This window comes from Bombina bombina, chromosome 6 (genome assembly GCF_027579735.1).
Source record: "Bombina bombina isolate aBomBom1 chromosome 6, aBomBom1.pri, whole genome shotgun sequence".
Lineage (NCBI taxonomy): Eukaryota > Metazoa > Chordata > Amphibia > Anura > Bombinatoridae > Bombina > Bombina bombina.
In genome coordinates this window covers 182,816,675-182,840,883 of record NC_069504.1, presented here as the reverse complement: position 1 = coordinate 182,840,883, position 24,209 = coordinate 182,816,675, and the positions used below count along the sequence as shown (strand labels likewise).

The 24,209-nt window shown below is 36.5% G+C and overlaps 1 protein-coding gene across 1 annotated transcript in view; it reads left to right on the top strand.

Annotated features, from left to right (window-relative positions):
- CAV1 (caveolin 1) overlaps positions 1-21,982 on the top strand; it is a 49,528-nt gene extending 27,546 nt beyond the window's left edge. The window contains exon 3 of the mRNA XM_053716692.1: positions 20,671-21,982. Coding sequence (XP_053572667.1) covers positions 20,671-21,012 — 342 coding nt within the window. The 3' untranslated portion in view covers positions 21,013-21,982. The remainder of the gene's footprint in view (positions 1-20,670) is intronic.
- The last annotated feature ends 2,227 nt before the right edge of the window (positions 21,983-24,209 follow it).

Sequence of the window (24,209 nt, the reverse complement as noted above, 5' to 3'; positions counted from 1 at the left end):
ATCAGGTTGATTGACATGAGAACTGCTGGTGCAATGATAAATGCCAACAGTGTATGCTGTCGGCATTTATTGATGTGCGGCGGACATGGTACACTTCTTAGTATCATGTCCGCTCGCACATTGATAAATATGCCCCGAAGAGTCTAGTTGATTGGTTATGGCAATATGCACACAACTTAACATGTACACTGGCCATGCACTGTGCTTAGTGTAGTTAGAGTGTGCAAAAAAAAGTGGGGGCAAAAAAGTACAGTTAAAGGGACATCCTACACCAGAATTTGTATTGTTTAAACATATAGATAATCCCTTTATTACCCATTCCCCAGTGTTGCTTAGCCAACACTGTTATATTAATACACTTTTCTACCTCTGCAATTACCTTGTTTCTAAGCCTCGAGTCTGCAGACTGCCCCCTCATCTCAGTTCTTTTTGACAGTCTTGTATTTTAGCCAATCAGTGCTGACTCATAAAAAACTCCACATGTATGAGGAGAATGTTATATATATGACACACATGAACTAGCCTTGTCTAACTGTGGAAAACTGTCAAAATGCACTTGGATAAGAGGCAGTTCAACGGCTTAGAAATTAGCATATGAGCCTACCTAGGTTTAGCTTTCCACAAAGAATACCAAGAGAGCAAAGCAAATGTAATGATAAAAATAAATTGGTAAGTTGTTTAAAATTGCATGCCCTATTGGAATCATGAAAGTTTAATTTTGACTATACTGTCCCTTTAAGCCAGAAAAGCCTGCCTTTAATCTCATCTCAGAAAGCATTCCCAAATCTCATGGCATCTTTATGAAATCATATTGATAAAGACCATGTAATATGCAAATGTCAGCTTTGCTAGGTCTGTTAAATATCAATAAATTTAATTTGCCTTGATTTCAATGAATCAGATGAACCGGCAACACCACATATATCAACTATATTATTAATTCCTTCAAGATTGTAAGTTCTTTGGTTTATGAACCTCCTCCACCTTTATCAATTTGTATTATTGAGTCTGTTATCTAGATTGTAACTATATATACATGCTATGTATAGTGAACCTTAATTATCATAAACTTATTGAATATGGTAGCATTTTATTCCGGCAATAAAAGTAGATAACTTGCTCCTGTTTTGCTAAAGGGACGCTGATGGATAAGATGGGCAGAGTCTTTATATGCACAGTTTCTGAGGTATTATCTCCTACTGTGTACATGTTCACAGTATCTACATATACAAGTCTGTAATTGGCTGAGAGCTGTCACATGATGCAGGGTAAAAGAAAATAAAAAGAAACTTTGAAATTTGTCAGAAAAAAATCTGCTCATATGAAATCCAAAGTATTTGCTATGTCATTATATTTGATAGAAGAAAACATTTGAGAGTTTAATTTCCCTTTAAAATATTCTTCTCTATGAGTTTCATACCTCACTTCATAAGAGATATACTCTTGGCACTGGCAGCCATTTCGGCACTTCCTAGGTTGGATAAACTTAGAGCAGCACTGTTTCTACCACAAAGTGCTGATAGCATTAAACCACTTACAATTATAATTTAAGCCCACATTTCAGAAAAATAACATAACAAACAATTTGTATAAGTTATACCTTTATTGGCTAACGAAATTGAATTTTTTTTTGCAAGCTTTTAGAGCACTACAGGTGAATCCATCAAGAAAATAGAAAATTAATTACAAAGAAAAATATTCAATGTGATGTTTTCAGGTGCACTACTTATATGGTTCCTCTCCGGCAACCATACTCGATCTTACTATGTATTTAAAACCATTGGCTTTAACTTGACTCCTCATTTTACTTGCTCTCTTACAAATTCTACCTTTAGTATACTAATACATCGGGCTCAAAACAAGTAATGCACAAACTGGGAGCTAGTTGGTAATTAGTGACTAAATACATATACCTGATTTTTAGGTTACAGTAGTGCATTGCTTCTCTGGAGCTGACTTTGGACCAGATTACGAGTGGCACAAGCAAAAAGGGGTTTATCGCGGGTGTGTGTGCATGCCAATTTATCGCTTGTATTTGAAAGTAAACGCGATCGCTTGAGCACAATCAAGATTTACGCTAGAATGATTACCGCGTCTTTAGAGCTCTGGTTAACTGTTTCGCAAAACAAAAAATTGCCACAAAACACATCAAAAATACATTACAAAGTACTGTTACATTCATGATAACACTTTCTAATAAAAATGAATAAAAAAAATTGCACAAAAAAGGCAGGCAAAGGCTTTAACATTGAGATATATTCATATACATTTCTCAATATGGATGGATGTGTGTGTATGTGTGTATATGTGTGTGTGTATATATATATATATATATATATATATATATATACAGGGAGTGCAGAATTATTAGGCAAGTTGTATTTTTGAGGATTAATTTTATTATTGAACAACAACCATGTTCTCAATGAACCCAAAAAACTCATTAATATCAAAGCTGAATATTTTTGGAAGTAGTTTTTAGTTTGTTTTTAGTTTTAGCTATTTTAGGGGGATATCTGTGTGTGCAGGTGACTATTACTGTACATAATTATTAGGCAACTTAACAAAAAACAAATATATACCCATTTCAATTATTTATTTTTACCAGTGAAACCAATATAACATCTCAACATTCACAAATATACATTTCTGACATTCAAAAACAAAACAAAAACAAATCAGTGACCAATATAGCCGCCTTTCTTTGCAAGGACACTCAAAAGCCTGCCATCCATGGATTCTGTCAGTGTTTTGATCTGTTCACCATCAACATTGCGTGCAGCAGCAACCACAGCCTCCCAGACACTGTTCAGAGAGGTGTACTGTTTTCCCTCCTTGTAAATCTCACATTTGATGATGGACCACAGGTTCTCAATGGGGTTCAGATCAGGTGAACAAGGAGGCCATGTCATTAGATTTTCTTCTTTTATACCCTTTCTTGCCAGCCACGCTGTGGAGTACTTGGACGCGTGTGATGGAGCATTGTCCTGCATGAAAATCATGTTTTTCTTGAAGGATGCAGACTTCTTCCTGTACCACTGCTTGAAGAAGGTGTCTTCCAGAAACTGGCAGTAGGACTGGGAGTTGAGCTTGACTCCATCCTCAACCCGAAAAGGCCCCACAAGCTCATCTTTGATGATACCAGCCCAAACCAGTACTCCACCTCCACCTTGCTGGCATCTGAGTCGGACTGGAGCTCTCTGCCCTTTACCAATCCAGCCACGGGCCCATCCATCTGGCCCATCAAGACTCACTCTCATTTCATCAGTCCATAAAACCTTAGAAAAATCAGTCTTGAGATATTTCTTGGCCCAGTCTTGACGTTTCAGCTTGTGTGTCTTGTTCAGTGGTGGTCGTCTTTCAGCCTTTCTTACCTTGGCCATGTCTCTGAGTATTGCACACCTTGTGCTTTTGGGCACTCCAGTGATGTTGCAGCTCTGAAATATGGCCAAACTGGTGGCAAGTGGCATCTTGGCAGCTGCACGCTTGACTTTTCTCAGTTCATGGGCAGTTATTTTGCGCCTTGGTTTTTCCACACGCTTCTTGCGACCCTGTTGACTATTTTGGATGAAACGCTTGATTGTTCGATGATCACGCTTCAGAAGCTTTGCAATTTTAAGAGTGCTGCATCCCTCTGCAAGATATCTCACTATTTTTTACTTTTCTGAGCCTGTCAAGTCCTTCTTTTGACCCATTTTGCCAAAGGAAAGGAAGTTGCCTAATAATTATGCACACCTGATATAGGGTGTTGATGTCATTAGACCACACCCCTTCTCATTACAGAGATGCACATCACCTAATATGCTTAATTGGTAGTAGGCTTTCGAGCCTATACAGCTTGGAGTAAGACAACATGCATAAAGAGGATGATGTGGTCAAAATACTCATTTGCCTAATAATTCTGCACTCCCTGTATATATATATATATATATATATATATACATATATACAAACATATATATAAGTGTATTTGAGCCCTTTGCAGTTAAAGGGACACTGAACCCAATTTTTTTCTTTCGTGATTCAGATAGAGCATGCAATTTTAAGCAACTTTCTAATTTACTCCTATTATCAATTTTTCTTCGTTCTCTTGCTATCTTTATTTTAAAAAGAAAGTCCAGAACCTTGGACAGCACTTGTTTATTGGTGGATTAATTTATCCACCAATCAGCTAGAACAACCCAGGTTGTTCACCAAAATGGGCCGGCATCTAAACTTACATTCTTGCTTTTCAAATAAAGATACCAAGAGAATGAAGAACATTTGCTAATAGGAGTAAATTAGAAAGTTGCTTAAAATTGCATGCTCTATCTGAATCACAAAATAAAAAATTTGGGTTCAGTGTCCCTTTAAGTAGATGAAAACATGTAAAACATATTTATGCAATATTCATTCAAGTGTTTATAGTGTGGGGTAGATTTATCAAGCAGCAGATGCTGCTTTTACGCCCAAGGTTTTTTGGCTCGCCGGAAACCTAAATTAAGAGGCAGCGGTCATAAGACAAGAAATGCTTGTGCAACGTTAAATGGCAACAGTGTATGCTGTCGGCATTTAGTGATGCCGGGCAGACATGATTCGCTACAGCGAATCATGTTCGTCTGGCAATTGATAAATTTACCCCTATGTTTTTACTGTAAATATTTCACATTCCCATGTTCTTCACACGGGGAAATATGTTCTGTGTATTTTTAAATATATATTCCTATATATATCTGTATATATCTATACCTATATGTAATCATATGCGTGTGTGTGTATATATATATATATATATATATATTACCAAAAAAATCAGCTATATATAGAAATATGTATTTATGAAAAAATAGAACATATTCTGCTATTTGAAGAACATTGGAATGTGAAATATTAATATTTTCATGTCGGGTTAGCGCACTTGAGAATATGCAATCAGGTTGGCGCGCGAGTCAGATTTTTTTAGCAACTTTTTTTGTTTCATTGACTTCTATGAGGGGAACACTTTATCGCGCGTGCACTATTCTAAGTTCAGATTTTTATGTGCATCAGTTTAGTGCACAAGTGAAAACTGTTTATTTTCAACTTGTAAAACGAGCGATACCTGACGTGTGCAAAAAAATGAGTTCTAGCAGAGTTAGCACTCAACCCGGAGCGTTAGATACTGTTCCACTTGTGAGCTGGCACTTTGTGTTTAAACCCTTTGCAGAGGTTAAAACCAGTTACATACAAGAACTAGTGCAGTAATAAAATGCTCTTACACATTACAGTATTCTCTTTTTGTACTTTTATATTATTTTGATTCTAAAATCGTTGCAATCCGTGTATCTTTTTGTTCTTGTCCACATGACCCGCTGGCAGACTAGATTTTTATGATGGCCGTATTAGAACATAGATGGATGAATCATAGTGGCTAGGCCCGAATTAGTTCACCTGTGGTCTAATATAGATATACTGAAAAATCTAGTCTTAGTTGGTCTGTTGCATGCATAGCTCTCACCATAGAGAGAATGTTGTTTATGCTTAATAGTAGTCAAGATACAATTTGTTTATAAGTTATGTAATTTGGGCTAAATATATAAATCCATATATTTATACAGTTTATAGGATATTAAGCTTTTATGTTCTGTTACAGTAGGGTGTTTGGATTTTATTTAAGCCAATACGTACTCATATACTCAATAAGTATACACTAGCAGTTACACTGGCTTTAAATAGTGAGACACATGCTAATGTTTAGTTGTTAAAGGCAACAGCTTTGATTTGCATACATAAACTGACAGAGATATGGATGGTTGGCATAAACTTTATCCTAATATGGAATGAAAGGCATTTTCCTTATTCATTTTTACTATGTTCTTTTATGAATGTTTGGTTTAAGTGACATTTACAGTCAGACAATAGAACTATGAACATGAACAAATCAAAATCTGGATTTATTTTTACAGAGCCTTTCAATGCCTTACTCACTTTTCATTCTCTTTGGTAGATAAACTTAGTAAAAGTGCAAAAGAAAAATGCTGCATTTTAATATTGTATTGCTGCTTGTGTATAACTATGTGTTTAACCCATACAAAGGGGTTGTCAATGGCTCACCAGATGTGTTCAGCTAGCTCCCAGAAGGGCATTTTGCTGCTTTGGAGATGACCTTAACAATGCTTTTTAGCATTGCTGTTTCTGAGCCTACCTAGATATGATTTATTAACAAAGTATACTATAAGAGAACTATGTACATTTGTTCATTTAAGTAAAACTGCATCTCTGGCCTCTATTTATCAAAGTCTGGCGGACCTGATCCGACAGTGCGGATCAGGTCCGCCAGACCTCGCTGAATACGGAGAGCAATACGCTCTCTGTATTCAGCATTGCACCAGCAGCTCACAAGAGCTGCTGGTGCAATGCCGCCCCCTGCAGAATCGTGGCCAATTGGCCGACAGTAGGGGGGTGTCAATCAACCTGATCGTACTCGATCGGGTTGAATTGCGGCAATGTCTGCAGGCGGACAGGTTAGGGAGCAGCGGTCTTTAGACCGCTGCTTCATAACTGGTGTTTCTGGCGAGCCTGCAGGCTCAGCAGAAACACGGGGCCTCAAGCTCTATCCGGAGCTTGATAGATAGGCCCCTGTATCTGAACCATGGCAATTTTTAGTTTTGTTGTTTTTTAAAGCAAATTAAATGGAACATGGAAATTGTGACATTTGTATACATTTAATTTTGTTTCATATTTTAAAATAATTCATGAGAGATATTAAATTAATTTTAAAAAAAGTATTGCACACGAAACTGTAGAAAATTATTTTTTTAGACTAAAAGGTCTGGAGAAAAATATAATGCTTTCCCCCAGCTAATATTTGTTGATTTGTGTTTAATTTGTTATTGTGAATGTGTTCTAAAAACTACTCTGTGCATTCATTATGCTTTTTAAAATTCAAGAGTATGTTTTCTGCATAAAATTAAATGCAGTTTTTTTCTACCTGTTTGGGAGCTTGAGATCCTGCTTTAATTAATAGTATTTAAATTGATTAATCACATTTTGTCTTATTAGATATGTGTTTTGTGTAGTTGGCAACTATGAATCCGACACATGCATTCATTTTCACCTTTGAATGACAGTGTCAACATAATAAACTTCTAAATCCTAACCTTTGTAGGAAACATTTAGGGTCTGATATTCAAAACCTTGCAGACATGGAGAGAAATCCATACATTGTATTGTAATGTAGGAGTCTCTGTTTCACATAAAGAACATTACATAGCAACATAAACATTTCTCAAGATAACATTTATGGGGTCCATCCGATATAAATCGTCGCCCGCAAAAGCCGGCAGTTTTTTGGGCCATAGGCAGGTATACCAAACCCGCGCAGTTTGGTATCCAATATGCAGCGTAAGGACTTACGTGGCGAAAATGGAGAAAACTTACTCCATTTTCACCTCGCCACAAAAAGCAGCCGTAAGAAGCCTTACGCTGACTATTGGAGCCCCGTAACTTCCTAAACTGGCTGCTAAAATAAACCTAACACCTAACGCATGCGCAATGTCTATCTCCCTGTCAACCGCGATCCCCCCCCCGAAATCCCTAATAAAGTTATTACCCCCTAAACCGCCGCTCCCGGACCCCGCCGCCATCTACATAAACTAACCCCCTACTGTGAGCCTCTAAAACCGCCGCCATCTACCTTATCTATCCCCTAATCTGACCCCTTACACCGCCGCCACCTATATAAAAATTATTAACCCCTAATCTAATCCCCCTATACCGCCGCCAGCTATATTAATATTATTAACCCCTAATGTAAGCCCCTTACACCGCCGCCATCTCTATTAAAATGATTAACCCCTAATTTAATCTACCTACCCCGCCGCCAGCTATATTATCTATATTAACCCTAAGTATATTATAGTTAATATAGGTATTACATTATATATATTAACTATATTAACCCTAATTATATTAGGGTTAATATAGTTAATATAGTTACTATAGTATTTATATTAACTATATTAACTCTATCTAACCCTAACACCCCTAACTAAATTTATATTAAATTAATCTAATTCATTTATAAACTAAAATATTCCTATTTAAATCTAAATACTTACCTATAAAATAAACCCTAAGATAGCTACAATATAATTAATAATTACATTGTAGCTATGTTAGGGTTAATATTTATTTTACAGGTAAATTGTTAATTATTTTAACTAGGTATAATAGATATTAAATAGTTATTAACTATTTAATATCTACCTAGTTAAAATAATTACCCAATTACCTGTAAAATAAATCCTAACCTAAGTTACAAATACACCTACACTATCAATAAATTTAATAAACTACAACAATCTATCTAAAAATACAATTAAATTAACTAAACTAAATTACAAAAAATAAAAAAAAGATTACAAGATTTTTAAGCTAATTACACCTATTCTATGCCCCCTAATAAAATAATAAACCCCCAAAATAAAAAAAATTCCCTGCCCTATTCTAAATTAAACAAATTTCAAAGCTCTTTACCTTACCAGCCCTTAAAAGGGCCTTTTGTGGGGCATGCCCCAAAGAATTCAGCTCTTTTGCATACAACAAATACAATCCCCCCCCCCCCCCCCATTACAACCCACCACCCACATACCCCTATTCTAAAACCACCCAAACCCCCCTTAAAAAAGCCTAACACTACCCCCCTGAAGATCTCCCTACCTTGTCTTCACCACACCGGGCCGAACTCCTGATCCGATCCGGGCGATGTCTTCCTCCAAGCGGCAAAGAAGAATTCTTCCTCCGGCGATGTCTTCCTCCAAGCGGCAAAGAAGAATTCTTCCTCCGGCGACGTCTTCCTCCAAGCGGCAGCAAAGTCTTCATTCTTCCGGCGGCATCTTCAATCTTCTTTCTTCGCTCCGCCGCCGCGGAGCATCCATCCTGGCCGACTGCTGTACTACGAATGAGGTACCTTTAAATGACGTCATCCAAGATGGCGTCCGCCGAATTCCGATTGGCTGATAGGATTCTATCAGCCAATCGGAATTAAGTTAGAAAAATCTGATTGGCTGATTGAATCAGCCAATCAGATTCAAGTTCAATCCGATTGGCTGATCCAATCAGCCAATCAGATTGAGCTCGCATTCTATTGGCTGATCGGAACAGCCAATAGAATGCGAGCTCAATCTGATTGGCTGATTGGATCAGCCAATCGGATTGAACTTGAATCTAATTGGCTGATTCAATCAGCCAATCAGATTTTTTTAACTTAATTCCGATTGGCTGATAGAATCCTATCAGCCAATCGGAATTCGGCGGACGCCATCTTGGATGACGTCATTTAAAGGTACCTCATTCGTCGTTCAGTCGTCGGCCTGGATGGATGCTCCGCGGCGGCGGAGCGAAGAAAGAAGATTGAAGATGCCGCCGGAAGAATGAAGACTTTGCTGCCGCTTGGAGGAAGACGTCGCCGGAGGAAGAATTCTTCTTTGCCGCTTGGAGGAAGACATCGCCGGAGGAAGAATTCTTCTTTGCCGCTTGGAGGAAGACATCGCCCGGATCGGATCAGGAGTTCGGCCCGGTGTGGTGAAGACAAGGTAGGGAGATCTTCAGGGGGGTAGTGTTAGGCTTTTTTAAGGGGGGTTTGGGTGGTTTTAGAATAGGGGTATGTGGGTGGTGGGTTGTAATGGGGGGGGGGGATTGTATTTGTTGTATGCAAAAGAGCTGAATTCTTTGGGGCATGCCCCACAAAAGGCCCTTTTAAGGGCTGGTAAGGTAAAGAGCTTTGAAATTTGTTTAATTTAGAATAGGGCAGGGAATTTTTTTTATTTTGGGGGTTTATTATTTTATTAGGGGGCTTAGAATAGGTGTAATTAGCTTAAAAATCTTGTAATCTTTTTTTTATTTTTTGTAATTTAGTGTTTGTTTTTTTTGTAATTTAGTTTAGTTAATTTAATTGTATTTTTAGATAGATGTTTGTAGTTTATTAAATTTATTGATAGTGTAGGTGTATTTGTAACTTAGGTTAGGATTTATTTTACAGGTAATTGGGTAATTATTTTAACTAGGTAGATATTAAATAGTTAATAACTATTTAATATCTATTATACCTAGTTAAAATAATTAACAATTTACCTGTAAAATAAATATTAACACTAACATAGCTACAATGTAATTATTAATTATATTATAGCTATCTTAGGGTTTATTTTATAGGTAAGTATTTAGATTTAAATAGGAATATTTTAGTTTATAAATGAATTAGATTAATTTAATATAAATTTAGTTAGGGTTAGATAGAGTTAATATAGTTAATATAAATACTATAGTAACTATATTAACCCTAATATAATTAGGGTTAATATAGTTAATATATATAATGTAATACCTATATTAACTATAATATACTTAGGGTTAATATAGATAATATAGCTGGCGGCGGGGTAGGTAGATTAAATTAGGGGTTAATCATTTTAATAGAGATGGCGGCGGTGTAAGGGGCTTACATTAGGGGTTAATAATTTTAATATAGATGGCGGCGGTGTTAGGGGCTCACTTTAGGGGGTTATAGATATAATATAGCTGGCGGCGGGGTTTAGGGGTTAATACATATTTTATTGTTAGGCTAGTGAGGGGGGATAGCGGATAGAGGGTTAGACGTGTCGAGCTATGTTAGGGAGGCGTGTTAGACTTGTCGGGCTATGTTAGGGAGGCGTGTTAGACAGTGCGGGTGTTTTAGACTTTAGTCAGGTTTTATAGGCGCCGGCAGATTCTAACGTGCCGCAAGTCACTGGCGACGCCAGAAATTTGTACTTGCGCAGATTTCTGGACATCGCTGGTTTGTCAGACTTACGGCACGTTAGCATCTGACTGCGCCGTATATGGGATAGCTCGAGTTGCGAGCTGAAACTGCGGGCGACGCCGGTTCCCTCGCTTGCGCCGCAAACTGCGATCTATATCGGATCGCGCCCCATATTTCTAAATTATTTTGAGGGCCTCGTATAGACGAGATATCTTAGATCATCTCACCTGAGCGGCGAGTTTTTGAATGTCAGGCCCTTAATTTGAACAAGGATCCATTTATCATCATATGAGTTTTTTGTGGCTAAAAATTTCTGTAAAAATAAAATAAATAAGAAATGCAATATTCTATAAGTTAAAGCCTTTACATAACATTATATTATGTTATATGTTTTGGGAACGTATGACAATATATCTATGAGGGTATGTACGAGATCAGGAATTCAGAACACATTCAGTACATTAGGAATGCACATCCTAGTTTAGAGGCACATTATAATTGGCCATGTCTTTTCCTCTAATTCTTTGATAATCTGCAAAGCACAAACTTGTGGTTAAATAAACAAAGCTTGTTTCACATCTTATCTCTCGTTTTGGTTATGTTTGATCTAAGTCCAGCAATTCAGTAAGAAATAGACATCATAAAGCTTTTCTGTCACTTGAAGTTCATTTGGGCTCCCTCCTGCTGCCTCACAAAGTACATTGTTACAGTTCATCTTTGTGCCAAAGCTATGACATATTTAAGTTTATTTTTCATCTTGCATGAAGAAGACAGATGTTGGTAAGTTTATAGAGTGACCAAGATATAACTTGATTAGAGGAAACAGAATTTGATGGAAGATAAGAATATTTTACCCCTCCTAGTCTATTCCTTACCAAACATTTGTTTTATTTAATAATCCAACCAGACATAGAAGGACATTCTAGTGTAAACGAACAGGGGTCAATCGCAATCATTTCGAAAAATGTATTTAATGATTTTTAACAGAAAACCAAAATTAAAGTCTATTATGATTTTTTTAGCTAAATCATTTAATACTTTATTTTCTTAAGGATTGTGAACAACCCCACAATGTTGCAAAAATATGTGATAATCTTCTAAAGATGTGTATTGAGTGCCATATTAATTTTTTTTTTAATTAAAAGGAACATTAAAACATTTGCTTTGGATTTGATCCATAATAAATAAATATTTATATATATTGGACAGAAGAGGGTGTGTTTCACTGCTAAAGGTAATGTGAGATACAATAGTCTCAGTATATGTAATGTCAGATATATATCTGTAGATATTAGTACAAGCCGCAACATATTCCTGGTTAGGTATCACTTACTAGAAGTTACCTTAATCAATATGAGATAAGTTGCTGCATCTGTGAGGAAGAGACCTCCAGTGTGGTGTGGGCAGTGACTGTGACATTCAGCCTTCCTTGTCCCTTGGAGTATGGTAGAGATGAGTGGCAGCAGTTAAATGCTTTGTGTCATTCTAGGTGATCAGATGGTACCACGTAGGGAGAGAGTACAAAGATGGTGCAATAAAGTTTTTATTATAAACACAAGCAACCAATCTTGGTCATACACTCACATTTAGAAACCTCAAGCACATGAGGTATATTTTAAGCATTAAATAACAGTTCACCACTGTGCAGAACATGCCAGTGCGTAGTCACTGTGTTACTGGTTTAAGGATTGTAATGGCTAACAATGTTCACAATAAATGCTGATTAGAAAATCATTCAATAAGTAAGTCAAGGTGGAATTGCCTTAGGGGGGCAAGCATATCCCTTATGCTCTTTGAAGGATGTCTTCCTTCTTTGTCAGAGGGTTGAAACTGATTGCAGGTCTAAGGATTTGTAGATAAAGAGGGTGGTGCACACCCATATGAAGTTGGAGCACCGCTATTGGCTAAACAGATTACATGTATAGTACATGTCATTCTGACGTGCGGTCATGTGTGTTAAATTACTCCAATAGCGTGTCCAATGTATTATTTGCTATAGACAGCACTGGTAACTTAGGTAGTTTCAGATGGCATTACCATACATACCGTACCATTAGCCGAACAGATAGCTCAGCATGCTAAGGCACTGTGGCTTAGTTCTGTAGCAACCCAAGGGTTGCAGGTTCGATCCCCGGCGAGGTCCACTCAGCCTTTCATCCTTCTGAGGTTGATAAAATGAGCAGCGCCTTGAGACCCTTAGGGGTGATTAGCCGTGCTTTATAAGTACATACATACATACCACTATTGTGGTACCGTACAACTATTGTGAAGAATATGTATACGTCACATGAGTGGAGATATCGCCAATAGCGTTGCTATAAACAGAACCATTAACTATGTTTATAACAACAGTAAAATAAGACATAATATTAATTTACACTTTTTGGGATGTATGTCTTTTTGACACCCGAGTATGTGAGCGGAGGCATCCGAAAAAGTTCATCAAATAAATTGAATACTGAAGGGAGCATTGAGTGGTACATGTGAAACCAATGCTTAGAAACACTGGGAAGCTTAAAGTTGTTACAGACAAGGTCAAGAGATATAAATAAAAATACAATTAAATTGCAGATCATACATAGAGTTCTGGCATATACAGTAAGCTTATAACAGTAATGAAAAACTGTTATATGGGGGATGTATAGAGTTTTCCTCATAGTGGGCAATTCTAGTGGCACTAGTGCGTTCTATTCTAAGTGGAGATAGAAATGAGTTACAGAAATGAGTAAAAGGGGTAAAACATTGTTTTATTATTATTGTTTTATATTTACAGGTTAGTTATTTAGAAGGAGTGTTTGTATAGAGATGCAGATTTTTAAAACTTAATTTACTTTAATCTGTAAGAAATGCTGCAATTTCTTTATTAGGATCATTTGGTGTCAAGGTGTTGAAAGTGTGTGAATCCAGAATGTTTCTTGTTTCCTACTTAAACCTTTTTTTAGACCTTATAAAAATGCCTATTGGAAAAGTGAATAAAAGGGAGAAAAATCACACAGCTTATCTAATACAAACACCCTAGCTGTCCATGAGGAACTTTATCTCAGAATATGAGAAACATTCTGGATTGAGTTAAACAGTCAAAAAACTGTAAGAAACAGGGATATACTGTGCTTTTCAATCGGGTTTCCGCATAGGTTTTCACAGAACTTCCCAGAAGCGAAAGGTACACAACCAAAGGTAAAACATGACAGCTTATGTATTCAATATTAATGATGAAAGTTTTTTCACTTAATGAGAGACAGAAATAAACTAGTCTTTCAAAACTGCTCTACTGTTTGTGCCTGGATTTGTTAAACTGCACCTGTTTTCTCTGGATTATTGTACTTTTCAATTTCCAAAGACACATTTTTACTGTATGACATAGATGTGTAGCACTTTATATCTCATAACCAAAAAATGTCAGCAGTTAGCTCCATATCAGTGTACTGTGGTTATTGATCATATACTATTTTCATTTGTGGAACACATGTAACAAAATACTTTGTTTCTATGGAGCTGTCGTCCACATTCCGCTGCAACATATTTTCCACTACTAACACTAAGTATTCATAAATGGTTTCCATGGAAAACTGTGTTTTGTTTTCACATTTAGTTCACTAGGCAAGTAAGCCATGCGGCTTGGGTTTGTACGGAGCATGAACATGTGTTTTGATTATAGAATTGTGGTACAAAACTTGCTGTTGAGTGGCCTTTTATTTGAGTGTTTAAAAGTTTTTTTCAGGAGGTAACATTGTTATTGAAGCTTAATGCACAGTTGTCACAATCAGTCGGTGGAATACTAACCATAATTGCTTTCTAAGTGGCATAAAAGTCAAACTGACTGAAAGCATATTTTACAATATACTGTATTTTCACTTGCAAATCACTGTGTTAACTATTCTCTGACATGCAGGTATCTCTGTATGTTAGAGCAGTGATTTGCAACCTTTTTTTTGCCATGGCACACTTTTTAGCATTAAAAAATCCTGTGGCACAACACCATCCCAAAATGTTACAAAATCACACATTGTAGCCTAATACAGGATATATGTATGTGTATAAATATATATATACACACATACACACTGTACTGTGCTGTCATGCCATGCCTCCTACAAACTATACATGACATATTGACATTCATTCACAAACAATCATAATGATTGTCTGTGAATGAATGACAATGTCATGGTTGTAAATGATGCCTGATGAGCCTGTCACATACCTCCCAATATTTAGAAATTTGAAAGAGGGACACCCCCGCACTGTTGTCAGCCACGGCACACCTGAGGATCTCTCACGGCACACTAGTGTGCCACGGCACACTGGTTGAAAAACACTGTGTTAGAGTATCTGTGTGCACAGGAAAGGGAATTACATTTTTCTAATGTAAATGTATATTGAAAAGATGCCTTCAGTTATTTTTCCAGTTTTAATTGCTCCACAGGGAACCTCATATTTCACTTCTGTGTCCTTTAAGGGGGATTGTCTATAAAACTGATAAGTTACTTATTTATTTATTTTCAAATTTAACTTCTGCAGGAGGTGCAGTTGATTAAATCTTTTTTCACTTCCAAAGTTTTGTCCGCACATTACATAAACTGAAGTATTTCATATTATGGTATTCACCTATATTTTCTGTTTTCACTTATTCTTGCATCCTAATGGTGTAGATTTATTAAGATGCATTTGCAGCTTTTTCGGCTATGTGGAGTAGATTCGCATAACTGAACCTACTGCACATATTTAAGAACCAAAAAACGCTTCTTTTTCCTCTCCACCACTTCAGAAGTAGTGAGATCAATCACCTCAACACTTACTGGTTTGTGTGATTGACATTCCCTGCTCTTGTGCAATTGGTTGCGCCAGAGAAGGGGCAGTATTTCATGAGAACTCTCTTGTGCAATATTAAATTTTGCCATAAGATGCCACCTCGCAAGTGGCAATTGCAGTCAGACAGGTTCACTACTTTCGAGCCTGCCGGAATATGTTTCCTTGTAAATAGTTTCCTCATTTTACCTTTTTATTCCTGGTGTCAAGCCTTTGAGGAATGTGTACAACAACATATGATTTAGCTTATGCCACACATATACACAGCTTCTATACATAAATTCATTATTTATGTATTATAGCAAAATAAACTCAAAATTAAATCTGACATATTTAATTAAAGGAACAGTCTACTCCAGAATGTTTATTGTTTCAAGATATACATAATCCCTTTATTGCCCATTCCCCAGTTTTGCACAACCAACACAGTTATAATAATATACTTTTTGCGTCTATGATTACCTTGTATCTAAGCCTCTGCAGACTGCCCCCTTATTTCAGTTCTTTTGACAGACTCACATTTTAGCCAATCAGTGCCCTCTTATAAGTAATTCCACGGGCATAAGCACAATGTTATCTATATGCAACACATGAACTAACACCCTCTAGCCGTGAAAAACTGCCAAATGCATTGAGACAAGAGGCGGCCTTCCAGGGCATAGAAATTAGCATATGAGCCTACCTAGGGTTAGCTTTTAACTAAGAATACCAAGAGAACAAAGCAAATTTGTTAAAAGTTAAATTTTGAAATTTAAGTCCCTTTAACAGTATTTTTTTTATATTTATACAATTTTTCCAGTTATGTGTTAAAGTGATTGTAAAGTTTAATGTATTATTGCCCAGTATCTTAAAATAGTCTTAAAAAGAGGGGCACTTTAACTCATTAAACTTTACAAAGAAGCTTCTTTTTAAAAAATATTTACTATTGCGTTATGGTAAACATAATGCTGATCCTCCGCCCACATCTCTTACTGTAATTTAGCATATCAATGACGAATTTGGCTTCCTCCAATCGTTGCTTGCCCCATCAGCTGGATGCCAAAGGGGGCATGCAACGATTGAAGGAAGCCGGATTCGTCATTGATCTGCTAAATACAGTAGGAGATGCAGGCGGAGGATCAGCAGTATGTTTACCATAACGCCATGGTAAATATTTTTAAAAAGACGTGTCTTTGTAATGTTTAATGAATTAAAGTGCTCCTGTTTTTTAGATTATTTTTTTAGATCCCGGGCAGTAATTCCTTAAACTTTAAAATCACTTTAATATATTTGCACTGTACCTTTGTTCAGATAATATTAATCAATATTATTCTTTGTCATATTACTGATAGGTTCAACAAAGTTTTGAATTTGCAAGTTCACACCTGTATACAAATCATGTTTTGTAATAACCATATTAAAATATGGGGCATTAAAATGCAGGTAACCGTTTTGAGAGCTGTGCATGTCTAAAAATTATTATGAATTTTTAATAAATTGCAAAATGAAAAACGTTCTTACTAATAAAACATCAGTAACCATACTGAGAAATAATTCATCTAAGAATTCCTTTGATGTCTTTCCCAGGAAATGACAGATACCTCTCCCAATATAGCAGCTTGTTTTATACAATTCATCTTCTATATCAAACTTAAATAACTTTACCAGGTTGGTTTCCATTGCTGATGGGCAGTAGACTTCTTCGCATTATGATTTGCATTTGAGTTACTACTTGCTCTGATTGAGGTGAAGCCCTGGGACCGTCTTCGTTAACCAGATGAAGGAAACTCAATTCTGTAATTCATTTCTTTTTTTTTTTTTATCCAACTAAGAGCGAAATATATATATGTAAATTCAAAAGTTAATGATCCTGGAATGTAGATTAAAATTGGACGAAATAACCATTTGCAATGTACAGTAATTCCCAAATGTAAAACACACTTTTCTCTTACCAATATTTGTTTATGTAATTAATATCAGACCATGGTAATTTTTCAGATATTACACCAATATGAATTTAATAATTTCTTTCTGTATAATTTTGATTTATGACTGTAGCTTTTGAAATAGTTATCACAAAATAGAAAATGTGAAAGGTTATAAACCTGATCTGAATATGTTGGATGTGTTAACATTAGCAGCAGATATTGTTTTTGTTCAAACATCATTGTAAAAAAATGATTTTCCTATTACCAGGCCAAGTTTTATCCTTTGAATTGAGACTAAACGTTAAGATTAATGTATCCTGTTGTGCAAATAATATGTAATAGTAAGAATATGAGATATTTTATGACTTAAATAAGATGTTCTACAGCCTGTTTGTCAAAGGTTTACACATACAAGGAAGTCAAGGAAGTTTTGCCACCAAAATAGTGTACGTTTTTCATAAATAAAGGTTCTTGTGCCCATTCATCAGTATTATATTTTTGATTAGTGATAGGTAAACAATGACATTTGAGTTATTAAAGGCTATACAAGGTGTTGCTCCATTGCAGGTGTAGTGCATACTGGACATTACTCTACTGACAACGGATAGTGTAGAGTCAGCTCGTCCTCATTGCTTCACCATGTCCATTCAAAAACTGTCATGGAAATGGCTCTGGCAAAAGAGGACATCCTAGTGTTGATACTGGATATTAGAGAGTAAGAAGGTTGAGTAGCTTTAAAGGGACATTGAAAACTAAATACATTTGATAAAAATAATTTTGAGGTTGTTGAGTCATGAGTTTTGCTATGTTGATAACTAGCTTTCATGCTATTCCATCCAGTGTGTATTTGCACGTGTGCAGCAACTCTTCTTGAAATACCTGCAGTGAAACCTAGGTTCCAAAATGGGGGCATCCATAAATCAAGGGAGGTGCATGAAATGTATTAAGTGTTTAATGTCCCTTTGACATCAGATATAGGCCGATAGTTAACAAGCACCGGGACGGACAAGGCTCGCTTCGGCAAACCTGTCTGCCTGGTACCGCATTTATCATTGGACCATCGGCTGCTAGTTTAATGCCAATCGGGCATAGGGTTGCCACCTCAGCCATGTTTTCCTGGACACTTATGAGTTACACATGCTGCAGGGTGTGCAGGGAGGAACATGTACTGTGTTTCTGAACAGCACTATTCATATTCCTCCCTGCACACCCTGCAGCATGTGTAACTTATAAGTGTTCTGTATTTTAAGGGACAGGTGGCAACCCTAATCGGGCCAAGGTGATTTTAGTCTGCCTGCTAAGAGCAGCTTTATAAATTTCCCCCAACGTGTCATCAGCAAAACGATGACCCATTGTTTGAAAATATTTTTCAATTTTGTGATCATAAATTTTGTTGACAGGAAATTTGTAAGAGGACAACCACTGAGTTTTATGTTTCCCAAAATAATGTGACTACATATAGGAAATTATTTTATAATAAGGCTCAGATTCAGCTGGATGCTAATTGACCAGAACAAAAAGAGAGATTTGAGATTTAAAGGAAAGGGGTAAGAGGTTTAGTTTGCTGGTTCTTTGATGTAAATCATATAAACAAATTCGAATTCTTATATTTTTATAAATAAAGTATGGACTTTCATTCATATCAAGTCACAACACAACTCTACTTGTCTAAAGTCAGATTACAGGACACAAAAGCAATATAGGCAGAATTATGTGTTTAATTTTCTTTGAAGGTTAAAGTTTCATTTACAGTTGAAAGGTGTCCAGCAATGTGCAGTGTCTCATCCATTAATGTTTTAGTTGCAATATGTTGTTTTACAAACTGAAATTAAAGTATGTAATCACCAGTCACGTGTAATTACTACAGATTATCCCACTTGTGGTTCTTCAGTGCTGTTATCAAAACAGATATTAGAATTTAAATTGACAGCAAAGCAATACGTTAATCAGCACTGCAGTATAGAGCGCTATTAAAATACTGCGTGCATGCTTCATTTTTGCATATTTTAAATAAAACTAACCTATTGCTGCAACATCTGGTAATCCCTTGCTACTTTAGTAGTTTATGTGTGTATTTATTTTTATATGATTTTTATATGATTTAGTTAGAGCATGTGATAGCTGACTAGAGTTCAATTTAAAACAAGAAAAAGTGCAACATTCACATTTTAAATGATCCCTTATAAATTAAGAGTCCCCCCCCCCCGTAATCAGGAAACTGTCCATGTGTGAACCATAGTAGCATGTCTGTGGTCAGTCTTTATCATATGCATGGTGTACAGAAGGTCATTCGCTTTATGTTATTTTAAAGCTTACATTACAGGAAACTTTTAGCTATCCGATTAGCTACTAATCATATTATTGTACTAAATATTATAAATATTACTGCCTGAATATTTGTTCTGTGAACTGTTCATATATTGGGCCGATTTATTAAGCAGCGTATGGTGCTCAATCAGGAGTTAAGAAGCAGCGGACGTAAGACCGCTGCTCCTTAACCCGTCAGCCAGGTGGCGGAGGTGGCGTACTGCAATCATCCCGATCAGATACGATCGGGATGATTGACACCCTCTGCTAGCAACCGATTGGCTGCGAATGTGCAAGGGGCGGCATTGCACAAGCATTTCACAATAAATGCTTGTGCAATGATAAATGCCAACAGCTACAGCGAATCATGTCCGCCCGCCATTTGTTAAATCTACCTCAAAGTGTTTGTGTTTGTAAATGCTCTAGTTTTGCAATTAAAGGGACAGGAAATGTCAAAAATTTAATTCATGATTCGGATAGAACGTACAATTTTAAACAACTTTCAAACTTACTTTTATAATCAAATATGCTTTATTCTCTTATTATCCTTTGCCGAAGGAACAGCATTGCACTACTAGCTAGCTGAACACATCTAGTTAGCCAATCACAAGAGACAATTGTGTGCAGGCACCAATCAGCAGCTAGCTCCTACTAGTGTAGGATATGTGCGTTTTTTTAATTTTCAACAATGGATACCAAGAGCACAAAGCACATTTGAAAATAGAAGTGAATTTAAAAGTGTTTTAAAATGACATTCTCAATTTGAATATTGTAAGTTTAATTATGACTTTCCTATCCATTTAAATACCCAGCTTCTCTGTACTTATATGTCACAAAAATTCCAATATGAAAGCCTCTGTCTAACCCTAGAACTTGTCTGTGTTCCAGATTGATTTTGAAGATGTGATTGCTGAACCCGATGGAACACACAGCTTTGATGGGATCTGGAAGGCCAGTTTCACTACATTCACTGTAACAAAGTACTGGTTTTACCGTTTGCTCTCAGCAATCTTTGGCATTCCCCTGTCACTTATATGGGGCATTTATTTTGCCATCCTGTCATTCCTGCACATCTGGGCAGTGGTACCTTGCATCAGAAGCTACTTGATCGAGATTCAGTGTATCAGCCGCGTCTATTCCATCTGTATCCATACATTCTGTGACCCACTGTTCGAGGCCTTCGGCAAAGTGTTCAGTTTTGTTAAGATCACCCTACGCAAGGAAGTATAGGGCACTTTGGAAAGGAACAAGTGGTCAAAATTTTATTTTGTGTCAAGTTTTAAAATTGCAACAACAATTTTTTGGTCACTGGCGCAAAATCAATAAATCACTAGATGATGTTGTTACCAGATATAAAATATTTATCTCTGCAGAATTTTGTATGTTTGCATTGTGTGAAACAACATTTATATTGTTATCAGCCACATGCCATTATCAAATACTATAAATTCTGCCTTCCTAATGTGTATTATGTACATTTTACAATGATAAATGTGACACACAGCCCAATGTCCTGAATTCACTGTATTCATGAAATGTATTAAGCTATTGCAGTGGAAAAAACACGACAACTTGGCACGTTGTAAAAGAATGTTCTTTTTACATTGTATTGTCAGCTAAATGCTGTTGTTTGATTTCAGAACTAACAATGCAAGCAAATAGCTGTATTAACCCCTCACTGGCATTGAAGGGAGAAAATCTCATAATGTGGAAGGTGAAACAAGCACAACATATTGGCGTTTGACAGAGGTTGATGAATAATATAATGGCTAATTTGAGTGACTAATCATTATAACATTGCAAAACAGGATTTTCTTTCCTTCTCAAATACATTTGAAAAAAAAATCATTAAGTTAGAATAATACTTTTAAAATAAATCATAACTGACAGATAATATCTGTACAGCATTGTTACGTAGGATATTGTCACAAAACTATGTTTTCGTCAGATGTATTTTAAAAGGCTACAAGATACTGTACAATAGATTTACAGGCCCAGCCTCCTACAGCTATAAATGCAATCCATAATATTATACATTTGACAAATTAGCATAATTCTTTGTATAAAATGTATTGTTGGAAACATTCAGTGCCACTAGGCTGTTCCATTTTCTTTCAACCCTCCTGCCACTAATGATGTTACCGTTTGCATGTGCACATACTGTTTTCAGGCCTGAAATAAAGAGACTTTATATTACCAATTTGTGATTGGCTGTACTGGAATCTGTATAAAATGATAGCAAGTAGTTTGCAACGTTTTATCACATGACCTGCCAGTTGCCACCAAGCTACAGTTGTTTCACATTGTTAGATGAGAAATTCAGCCTGGGAATACAGCACTGTTATACTAAATATTTATTTAACAAACTCCTTAACAGGATGATTTTGGGCACTCAAACTGTGATACCCCTTTGTTAAGACAATCAAAACTTAAAGTGACATTTTACTGGAAATGCTTTTCTCCTTTAATGTCTTCAAAATTATATGCTCTACCTGCTGGAGTGAATTTAAATGTTTACCTTTATTTTGTCATTTGAAATAGCTGTGTTTGCTTCTTTTTTTCAAGCTGCCATCTATATTGACCATTTCCGTACAGCAGTATTGATTTTAAAAAAGCTATGTAAACAAAAAGCAGCAGAATAATACAAACTCCTAGTGGGGGTGGTAGAGAAGTACTAATGTTAATCTGCTCTCTATGGCCTAGATTTGGAGTTCGGCGGTAAAAGGGCTGTTAACGCTCCGCGGGTTTTTTTCTGGCCGCACCATAAATTTAACTCTGGTATCGAGAGTTCAAACAAATGCTGCGTTAGGCTCCAAAAAAGGAGCGTAGAGCATTTTTACCGCAAATGCAACTCTCGATACCAGAGTTGCTTACGGACGCGGCCGGCCTCAAAAACGTGCTCGTGCACGATTCTCCCATAGGAAACAATGGGGCTGTTTGAGCTGAAAAAAAACCTAACACCTGGAAAAAAGCAGCGTTCAGCTCCTAACGCAGCCCCATTGTTTGCTATGCGGTAACCCTTCCTACGTCTGCACTTAACACTCTAACATGTACCCCGAGTCTAAACACCCCTAACCTTACACTTATTAACCCCTATTCTGCCGCCCCCGCTATCGCTGACCCCTGCATTACACTTTTAACCCCTAATCTGCCGCTCCGTAAACCGCCGCCACCTACGTTATCCTTATGTACCCCTAATCTGCTGCCCTAACATCGCCAACCCCTATGTTATATTTATTAACCCCTAATCTGCCCCCCACAACGTCGCCGACACCTACCTACACTTATTAACCCCTAATCTGCCGACCGGACCTGAGCGCTACTATAATAAAGTTATTAACCCCTAATCCGCCTCACTAACCCTATCATAAATAGTATTAACCCCTAATCTGCCCTCCCTAACATCGCCGACACCTACCTTCAATTATTAACCCCTAATCTGCCGACCGGAGCTCACCGCTATTCTAATAAATGTATTAACCCCTAAAGCTAAGTCTAACCCTAACACTAACACCCCCCTAAGTTAAATATAATTTTTATCTAACGAAATAAATTAACTCTTATTAAATAAATGATTCCTATTTAAAGCTAAATACTTACCTGTAAAATAAATCATAATATAGCTACAATATAAATTACATTTATATTATAGCTATTTTAGGATTAATATTTATTTTACAGGTAACTTTGTATTTATTTTAACCAGGTACAATAGCTATTAAATAGTTAAGAACTATTTAATAGTTACCTAGTTAAAATAATTACAAATTTACCTGTAAAATAAATCCTAACCTAAGATATAATTAAACCTAACACTACCCTATCAATAAAATAATTAAATAAACTACCTACAATTACCTACAATTAACCTAACACTACACTATCAATAAATTAATTAAACACAATTGCTACAAATAAATACAATTAAATAAACTATCTAAAGTACAAAAAATAAAAAAGAACTAAGTTACAGAAAATAAAAAAATATTTACAAACATAAGAAAAATATTACAACAATTTTAAACTAATTACACCTACTCTAAGCCCCCTAATAAAATAACAAAGACCCCCAAAATAAAAAATTCCTTACCCTATTCTAAATTTAAAAAGTTACAAGCTCTTTTACCTTACCAGCCCTGACCAGGGCCCTTTGCGGGGCATGCCCCAAGAATTTCAGCTCTTTTGCCTGTAAAAAAAAACATACAATACCCCCCCCCAACATTACAACCCACCACCCACATACCCCTAATCTAACCCAAACCCCCCTTAAATAAACCTAACACTAAGCCCCTGATGATCTTCCTACCTTGTCTTCACCATGCCAGGTTCACCGATCCGTCCTGGCTCCAAGATCTTCATCCAACCCAAGCAGGGGCTAGACATCCACTGAAGAAGTCCAGAAGAGGGTCCAAAGTCTTCCTCCTATC